Source organism: Musa acuminata, chromosome BXJ2-2, assembly GCF_036884655.1.
Source record: "Musa acuminata AAA Group cultivar baxijiao chromosome BXJ2-2, Cavendish_Baxijiao_AAA, whole genome shotgun sequence".
Taxonomy (NCBI): Eukaryota; Viridiplantae; Streptophyta; class Magnoliopsida; order Zingiberales; family Musaceae; genus Musa; species Musa acuminata.
Genome location: NC_088339.1, coordinates 16090809 through 16100789, shown reverse-complemented (window position 1 = coordinate 16100789; position 9981 = coordinate 16090809). Strand labels below are relative to the sequence as shown.

Here is a 9981-nt window from a genome sequence, read left to right as displayed (position 1 = left end):
TTCAGCTCCACAAAAGAATTCTTACTGTACTAACCCAATGAATGGATCACTAATGTTTTGCTGGCAAAACAGCCTTGTGTTCATCATAACTCTAATCCAAGATGCAAAAACACTGAAATTTTCGAGATGATATCACCTTCACTGCACTGATACATGATCTCAGAAATGATGGTGAAAAATGGTGAATGATAGGATAGATACGTGCCCTAGTGTCCACATTTATTAATGGCTACCTTACATAAGGCAATTTGGAAAAGTCCTTTCAATTGCATTGTCAAATACTTGATAGAGGCTTAATACCTTATGAAACAACATATGATATTCTTTCAAGTTACAAGTCTTCGGGAAACAACTTTACTGCAAGAACTTGGAATGTCTAGGAACCTGAGATGGTAGTTGTCTTGTTTTCACCGACAGTCATCCATCTTTTGCGAGAAAATTCACTTGAGGATTCTCCTGCTATTTCTAATGCCAATTGTGCGATTGCCTATGAAAAAAGTAAGCATCTTGATGATGCTCTCTTTGGTGTTATTCTCAACCTTCCTGATTGACCTAATGAATAGATTTGAAGTATTAGTACAAAGTATTATTGTCTACAATATAATACTTGATTCACATTTGTGCTGCCCATAAAGTAATACAAAGTTTATAGTTCAATGCTGATGCAAGTAGCATATGTGGATCCAATGAAAAATACAAGCATATGTTTCTAGGCATCTTTCTAGGAAAACTACAAAGCAGCAAATTGTTGAGTTTCATGTTAATTGAGTCTTAAAATTATTTATTTTAGATCTTGATGTTTCATCCTTTTTTTTTAATGGATCTAGGTAATTTGTGTTTGTCGACAAACTTGTTAATTTTAATGGTTGACTTCTAATGTCCCTGTAGCTAAGACTATTATAACAAATATTTAAGTTGATATTTTTGTATAATTGTGATTCTCTTTCCCGTAGAAATTTGTTTTTGCACTACTTGTTCTATAGGTTGTAAGCATAAAAACTATCATATGCTATATATAATACAAAAAAAATTTATGTTAGGATTGAAATCAAATAATATTAGATCGGTTTTACGATACATAACTTTTGATGTCATCTGAAAAGGATCCCTATGTGTTCTGCAAAGACACTATTTTTAGATCCAAAAATTACTGAAAGAAGAACTAGACTCTCGTTCTTCTCTCTTCCTATCATTTAATTAGATTACTTAGATTGATGGTTTAGAGAAATTAAGAGAGAAACTGTAATCTCTCAACCGCATCCTTTATGAGATGCATCGTTTAGTTCTTAGAGGTCCTATCTATTTATAGATAAGAATAGAGGGTCTATGATAATTTATTAGAAGAGTTCCTCGGGGGTCCCCTAAGGAATGACCTACTGTAATATGAACTTCTTTTTTATTGGTTAATATATCTTATTAGAATCTAATTAATTTTATTATATATCTTATTTAATTATAAAGGAGTTTCTCGAACATCCCTAAAGAATGATCTATTATAATATGAATTTTTTTTATTGATTAATATATGTTATTAGAATCTAATTAATTCGATTATATATCTTATCTAATTATAAAGGAGGACTTAGTGTGGATTTAGACGACAGTGTTTATAGTTTGAGTGCAAATCCAACGGGACCAAAGAATCACAACCCATGGGAATGAAGTTAGCTGGGAACAATATCTTTGGTGTTGAGGAGGACTGAGCAGTTGCAGGTGTCTCAACATTTCTAAACTAAGCGACAGTCAAAACTACCTTCACCCAAAAGAAAAAAAAAAAAGGAAAAAGAATCTAAATAGTCTAATCGGTAAACACTCGTAAAAGTGTTTTCATCCTAAACAAAAACCCGTTGTGAATAAAAATAGCATTTGGAATGGGGGATGTTATAATCATTTTCTACTTCAATTTATCTATCTGTAAGTTTTCTGGTTAGTCTCTCTCTCTCTCTCCTATTTATCAATTTTTAATATTTTTTTTCACTCGAAAGATATAAATTAAAATGTAACGATAAAAAATACTTGAATTTGATAGCAGATAAGATTTTTCTAACTCATCAGCAAGATTTCCTCGTGTAATTGGATAAATCTTATAACTAAGACTAGTTAGTTAGTGTAAATAATAGTAAACAATATTTTATTATTGTCTTGATAGATTTTTTTTTTTTTTTGCTTATGATCATAATATTTTTGTTAATTCTTTTAGCTAGAATTATGATGAAATAGATTTCTTGTGGCAACTCAACATATCAAGTGTCACAAAATATTAATGAGAAAAGATAAAAGAAGGAATTAAACATAGTGGTTGTGAACCAACCTGACAGATTGGCAACACAATCTGCATCTTGACGATACAAAACCTTTTAATTGAAAGGCCGTCATATAATGATACCTAAACCAACTGGAATGCATCTCTACCATCTGTCTATTGGGTGAAAACCGTTGGTTGTTACTGTCGGGGCCCACCGGTATCCACCAATGGGAATCGCCTCTTCCCTGTTGATAGTTCGGCCCAAGGCCCACTGGAGCCGCCCCCCCCCCCCCCCCGGTTCACTCCCTCCCTTCCCCGGTCGATCCAAACCGGGCTTCGTCGGTGGGTGAAACGCCTGTACCTACCTCCTCCGATTCAGGAAAACATCGGCTTGTTGTTGTATTCTCAGGGGGCCCACAATAGCTGACCGACCAATTCGGAACGGTCTTATTGCTTGATGGTGTTCGGCCGAGACATTGGAGCGGCGCCATCGTTTCTCGTTCGCACCCTTTCCCGTGCCCTTCCCGATCGGTCCACGAGATAGATACATACCATGAACCAAACCGAACAGAAACTGTGTTTGATCTGGTTCACGGAACAGGCCGGGCAATAACGCATTTTTCATTGGTCTCAACGGACTTCACCGGTCGGGACCAATGAAAAAAGGAAAACTATATTGCACTCTCCGCTTCCATTTTGCTGTCTCTCTCTCTCTCTCTCTCTCTCGAATCGAACCAATCACGTTTCTCCATTTCCCCCCCCCCCCTTCCTCCTCTCTCTGCCTTCGTCTCCTCGGGTGGCCTTCGCTGGTACAATCCATCCTCTGCCTCTCTCTCCCTATTCCATTCAATCCCTTTCTTGCTCCTCTTGATCGTATCGTTTTCCTCCGTCTGCCGATCTATCCTTCCATACATGACGTGGCCGCCGGGCTGTGACTAGGGTTCCTCTGTCTCGTCTATCGGGGGCCTCCCACCCGTGGAACTAGGGTTTGGCGGCCTTTTCATGCTTTGATTCGGTGATTCAGGTATCAGAAGCGATTTGGAATTGATGGTTCCTGCCGGTGGAGGGGTCGGAGACAACGAAATCGGGAAAGATGCAAGGTTATGTATGGGCGGGAAGGTGAGGAGAAGAAACGGCAGCGGCACATGCGGTAGTATAGCAGCAGATCCCCTAGCTTTTCCTTCCCTGAACCCCTTGGATTCCTTCTCAAAGGTGCCTCCTTTCTCGGGTTCTGTATATCGGTTTGGTTTTTACTTTGTACGTGATGATTTAGGGAGAAAAAAAAAAGAAGAGTTGATGATTTCTATGTGTTAGTTGAATATTTTGTGAAACATATTGAATTGTTGTTTGTCATGTGTTTGTTGAATATTTTGGAAATTTTTTGAATTGATGTTTGTTATTTGTTTTCTCGTTGGAAATATGGTCCTCGTTCTGGAATTGGTTCTGGTGCTTCATCCTTAAATTATTGAGCCATGTATTTTGTGGTGAGTGACGCTGAGTGGAACTTTGCATACTCGGAATACGGAGTTAGTGGTCTTCCCTTGAAGAAGTGCTGGGGATTTGTATGGTTTTATGCAGTTCTCTATTGAACTTAGGTGGGTTCGTTTTTAGTCAATGCCGAATTTCTCAAAGATGTAAGCTCTGACAGCGTGTTGTGCTGGGTCTCTTGATTCCTTCATATTTGAGATCATTTATGGGTGGTAAATCCAATTCCAATTAGAAAGCTCTTAAATGAGTAAACAAGCAACGAAGTCTAAGCAATAACAAACTATCTCTGTAGAAAAAAAGGATTTAATGTTATTATGAGGAGGGAACTAGTTTTGTGTTTTTGGCTCTGGATATGAAAGCGATTTTTGTCATGCTTGAATTATCCATGGAACATCTCCTTTCTTGTTTTGTACGCCACTTGTGGATTTTATGTTGATTTTGTTTCATCTTTTAGGTTTTAACATAGATATGTCCAATCCACTGGTTAAATTGTTCTCTTTTGGACATGTCCATTGTAGTTGCATTGCATCTCTGGAGCATTGAATCTTTCAACTGGACTTTTGAGTTTCCAGCAAGCACATTCTCTTTGAAAGTTTGCAGAGATCGAATGATGTTATGATTCACATCATACCAAGCTGGCTTTACATTTGTTCTCAAATTCCAATAAATTATCCCTTTTTTTTAATGTCTGATGAATTTCAACATTATGATACAAAGGTATTTTAAGCTGTGTGTTAACTGGCTTTACCGACCTGCTGACATTAAGCTTGCAAAAGACATTTTGTTTGATAATTCCCCAAATGAAGTTCTCTACTCTTTTCACAAAGATGTCATACCTGCTGCTTCTTTACTTCATCCATGTAAAGTTGCATTTTTAGAGAAGGGTATTGAACTTCCATCATGGATTTCATCATTTGTGTGTAGAAGAGTATATGACATTGCTAACAAACACTTGTGGTGGTTAACTGATCAGGAGTATATCAATGTAAGTTCTTGTTAAGGATTATATCAATGTAAGTTCTTTCTCTATAAATGTCTACGATAGTGGCAAGGTACAGCATTTCTATTCTGTTATTTGTGTTTGAACCCTTTAACCTTTCATTGTTGTTCTTTCTCAGAAACATCAGGAAGAAGTAGATAAGCTTTTAAACAAAACACGGCTAGAAATGCATGCGGCAGTGCAGTCAGGATTGCAAAAATCTCAGAGTACTTCTGCAATCACACTACAGTTAAAACCTGGTTCAGATAGAGTACAAAATAGTGACACCTCCTTCCCATCTCAGGCTAAGGAAAAGAAGAGGTTGGGTGATCAGGGTGAAGAACTGGTCAAGGGAGATCAAGTCACAGGGGCTGTCAAGCGAGATCAGGGAACGGAATTGATCAATCAACAGCATCCTGCTAAACTTGATGATGGTGATTACGTTAACTTTGAGTTTGACAACATGAAGTCTGAAATTGCAAAAATTACAGAAAAAGATGGTCTTATAAGCTATGAAGGGGTTGAGAAGTTGGTGAATCTTATGCAGCGTGGTAGAACTAAGAAAAAAATAGATTTGGCTGGTCGAATAATGCTTGCAGATGTCATTGCAGCTACTGATAAATATAATTGCCTTGATAAGTTTGTGCAACTTATGGGAGTGACTGTCTTGGATGACTGGCTCCAGGAGGTGCATAAAGGAAAGCCCAGTGATGGTAGAAGGCACGTAGACAGTGACAAAGTAGTTGAGGATTTTCTCTTATCTTTGCTTCGGGCACTTGATAAGCTGCCTGTAAACCTAAGTGCTCTGCAGACTTGCAACATTGGCAAGTCAGTGAATAATTTGCGCACTCATAAAAACTTGGAGATCCAGAAGAAAGCTAGGAGCCTTGTTGATACTTGGAAGAAACGGGTCAATGCAGAAATATCAAAAACTAATGATGCAAAATCTGTTGGATCTGGCCGATCTGTTTCATGTTCAGTCAAACCATGTTCTTATGATGTCAGTCATTCAGGAAATAAAAGATCTGGATCAACTAATGTGGCTGCCAAAATGCACAGCACTCAGCCATCAGCATGTAGAGCTCTGTCTAATAAGTATGGAGCCCCAGATTCTACTAAAAAGGAAACTTTTCCAGCATCTATCGTGGTTAGCTTGAAGGACCCACATTGCAAAACAGTTGAGGACAAGAGCAGTGATTCCAGTCAGTCTCAGAACAATAGTGATCAAGCAAAAACAATGGCTTCTTCATGGAAGGAAGAGGCAAGGAGCTCAACAGCTGGTTCGACAACTACTAGCAAGCTAGCTGGTGATTCATATCACCACCGAAGATCAAGCAATGGACTTTTAGGAACAAGTATAGCTGCTTGTCAGAGGGAAAATCATTCGGGTAGGTCTGATTCTGTCAACAGGGTTATGACTTTGGAAAAAGCATCACAATGTGGACAGACATCTGAAAGGCCAACCGATGTGCCTGTTGATGATCATGGAAATACAAACAGTCTAATCGTTCGGCTTCCTAATCATGGTCGGAGCCATCGACATAGTGCCAGTGGTGACTCTTTTGAGGACCCTTTGGTTATGAGCAGCAGATCTTCATCTCCTGGTATTCCTGACAAACAGCACCATAACAATCATAAAAGACAGAAGAATGATGTTTCTCAGTCTCACGTTGCCACAGATGCCAATACAGAGCCATTGCAGTACAACGATGTTAAAGAAGATGCAGGAGCTGAAGGTGTGATATCACCAACAGATATTCTTGATGAAGAGCATGGAAAGTTTGTTGATGGAAGTGGGAAGGTTGCAGATATGATTATAACTGCTTGTTTATCATCTGGAAATGAAAATGTAGTTTCCTTGACCAGACCAAGGAGAAGAAATTCTTGTAGTTCTATTAATGCCTTGATAGAAAGCTGTGCCAAACACTCTGAAGCTAGCACTCCTTTGGCTGTCAGGGATGACATGGGAATGAATTTACCAGCTACTGTGGCAGCAGGGGAAATATCCAAGTCTGACTTGATTTCTTCCACTGATTCACTCGGAACATCACCTGTAGCGGAGGACCCATCTAATGGTAATGGTGAGTCCAAGTTGGGGCTATCATGTGATGATAATATGGTTAAGAGGAATATCCAATATGATGAAGCTGCTGATCCCAACTCTGAGAAGCAAGGGAAGAGCGTTGGATCTGTATTAGCTATGGAACCATTGCAACAGGAAATTACCAACTTTACAAGTAACAGCAGTAATGCTATCCAGTTGCAGGATGATAAATTAACCAACGATCCAACGACACAATCTACTGTCTCGTGCATGAGTTCTCATAAAATTGTAGACTCTTGCATGAAAGTAGAGGTAAATATTGGGGAAGAAAGAATTCATAAATTTATTTCATCATCTAAACCAGCAGAAGTGGAGTGTGATGCCGATGGTGCCTTTCCGCTCAAGGACAAGCGAATGACTGGTGGGCATGTATCAGATATTTATACAGATGGCAAACCCAACTCTACAAGCTCATCTATGGATGAGAACAAATTCCTTGAATGTGAATGTGAAAAGATCGGAGATGGCAGTATATGCACCTCTGATGTCAAAATAAGTTATAGATGTGACCTGGACATTGCTGCTTCAGGTAGAAATTTAGAGACGCTGCATGTTGAGAAGAAAACATCAAGTGTTGTAGTGAAAGAAGTGTTTGGTGGTACTAACTCAATTGATCAGCAGCAAGCTCTAGTATCGGATGCTGTAGATGGAAGTGTTAATGTTGTTGTCTTGTTGGCTACTGATAATGTTCCATCTCCTAAAGCTGCTGATGAGTCTAGGAATAGGAAGTCTGGTAACTCAGGAATCAATCACTTAGAGTCGGGGCATGAAGCAAACAAGCCGAACAGTATTCCTGTTTCTAGCATTGTGGAACCAGTAGGTTCAAATGTTGTCTCCCTTGTCAGTCTAAAAGAGGCTCATGAGAACTGTCCATTAGGATCAGCAAGTCAAGAACCACCATCTACTCTTGGAACTGAAGACACCGAGAATTCTGCAAAGTCTATCAGCTCTAAGATATCTGCATTTGATTCAGATGGAAGGAAGGCACTTGCATCATTTGCAGAACCCTGCTCATTGATTGCTTCTGCTGAGCCTGATGTTGCCAGTAAGCTTGAATTTGATTTGAATGAAGGCCTTCCTGCAGATGATGAGAACGATTGCCAACCAGCTGTCTCAGCTGCTGCTGCATCTTCATCCACAATTCACTTGTCCAACCTATCTTCCTGTGCAAATTTCATGTCAAATTGTTCGCCTACTTCAATAACCGTAAGTGCACCTGCAAAAGGACCATTTGTTCCACCTGAAAGCTTATTGAAGACTAAAGGTGAGCCTGGATGGAAAGGCACAGCAGCCACTAGTGCATTTCGGCCAGCAGAACCACGAAAGACTTTGGAGATGACACCCAATGATTCTGATGTGTCATCATTTTATGGTGCTGGGAAACAGGGCCAACCTCCACTAGGCATTGATCTGAATATAGCTGATGAGAGAGTGACTGAAGACATGGTCTCTCAGAGCTCAGTTCAGACTGCAGTCCCTGTGTTGGGAACTGATACTGATGATGCACCTACACGAACTGTCATGGGAGTATATCTTGATTTGAACTTAGTTGATGACAGTATGGAATCTGGGCAGTTCTTGGCCAGCACCAGCTGCAGATTAGAGATGCCGCTTTTGCCTGTCCGACCTGCAACCGAAGCAAATATGCTAAGGAACTTTGATCTGAATGATAGACCAAGCCCCAATGAAGTTGGTATAGAACCTGTACAAAGGAACCAACAAGCGAACAGCGCCCGTGATGTGCCATTTTTGGCTCCAGTTACAGATCATAGAACAAGTAATTCTGCATCATCTTGGTTCCATCCAAACTCTTATCCGGCTGTTGCTGTACCATATTTCTTGTATGATAGACAAGAGCAATCTAATCAAATAGTTGGAACTCTAGGGTCCCAGAGGATTTTGGGGTCAGTAATCGGTGGTGGCAACCTTGGTAATGATAGTTATAGGGGACCTGTCCTTTCATCATCTCCGGCCATGGCATATTCTCCTGCGGCAGCATTTTCCTATGGAAGCTTTCCCCTTGCTTCCAGTTTTCCAATTGCCTCAACCTCTTTCCCGGATACTTCAACACAATATGTTGATTTGTCATCTGGAGGTGGTTCATGCTTCCCTACTTTTCCTTCGATGCTGCTTGGACCTTCCGGTGCTACTTCATCTCATTATCCAAGGCCTTATCTGATAAGCTTTCCGGAAGGTAGTACTGCTAGTGTCTCTGACAACAGTTTGATACGGAGCAGCCAAGTACTTGATCTTAATACAGGTTCAGGAAGTGAAAAAATGGAAGGAAAAGGTGAGAGGTTAGCTTCAGCATCAAAGCAACTTTTGGCTGCCACTTCGCAGGCTTTTATGGAGGAACAGACAAGAATGTATGGATTGCCAGGTGTAGGTTCAAAGAGGAAAGATCCTGAAGGGAGTTGGGATGGCGACAGATCTGCTAAGCACTTGCGGAAGTGAGTGATGTTCCATATTAGATATAGTGTCAAGAGTCTGGTGAGCTACCAGTCAATAGGAAAATTATAGTGTTCGTGATAAATATTAGCTTATTATGCTTCAACGTGCAGGCACAAGCTTGTGTGAAATTTCTTTCCTGCTTTGCTTTTTCTTTAAATTATACACACAAAAGTTCACATACATCCTAGTGTCTGCCTCCAGGATGTTGTGGAAGACATTAAAAGAAAGGAACCAAACATTTGCTGCAGTTCCATGTAAATTTTTAGATATGATTCACTCCTTCGAGATATTTTCATGTCTGAATTTTTAGCTCTTTCCAGAGAGGTTGCTGCTTTTTCTATGGTAAGTATATATGGCGGACCATCAAAGATAGATGGTAAGTGACATTTGTATTTCAGTTTTCGTATTCTTATATGTCATCCTTCCACATATGCCACACTGTGTGCAACTGTGTTGCGTTGGTCATCCGAGAAATTTGTCATGCTCTTTCTTCTTCTGTGTTTCCTACAACTTATTGTGTTTTTGCTGCTGAAGCATGAACTGATCTATATTTACTTCCATGAGTTTGTTGTTCATTATATAATCTCATTGTCATTTTTTGTCAGATAAATAATGTTGAACTTGCTCAAATACTGACATATTAGGTTTTCCTGATTGATTGACAATTTTGGCCTTCTATTTCTTAGGGCAAAATTTGGATGATGGTTCTCGACA

General features: G+C 39.7%; 1 protein-coding gene across 3 annotated transcripts; it reads left to right on the top strand.

Annotated features, from left to right (window-relative positions):
- The first annotated feature begins 2970 nt into the window (after nt 1–2970).
- LOC135605156 (uncharacterized) lies at nt 2971–9556 on the top strand. 3 transcript variants are annotated; one of them, XM_065094914.1, is made up of 3 exons: nt 2971–3054; nt 3270–3457; nt 4852–9556. In XM_065094914.1, exons 2-3 carry the CDS (start codon nt 3293–3295, stop codon nt 9268–9270), a joined length of 4584 nt encoding a protein of 1527 aa, XP_064950986.1. In that variant the 5' UTR covers nt 2971–3054; nt 3270–3292; the 3' UTR covers nt 9271–9556. The 3 variants fall into 3 exon arrangements, with proteins under 3 accessions (XP_064950986.1, XP_064950987.1, XP_064950985.1); XM_065094915.1 differs by having other exon boundaries at nt 2978–3395; XM_065094913.1 differs by having other exon boundaries at nt 2978–3457.
- The last annotated feature ends 425 nt before the right edge of the window (nt 9557–9981 follow it).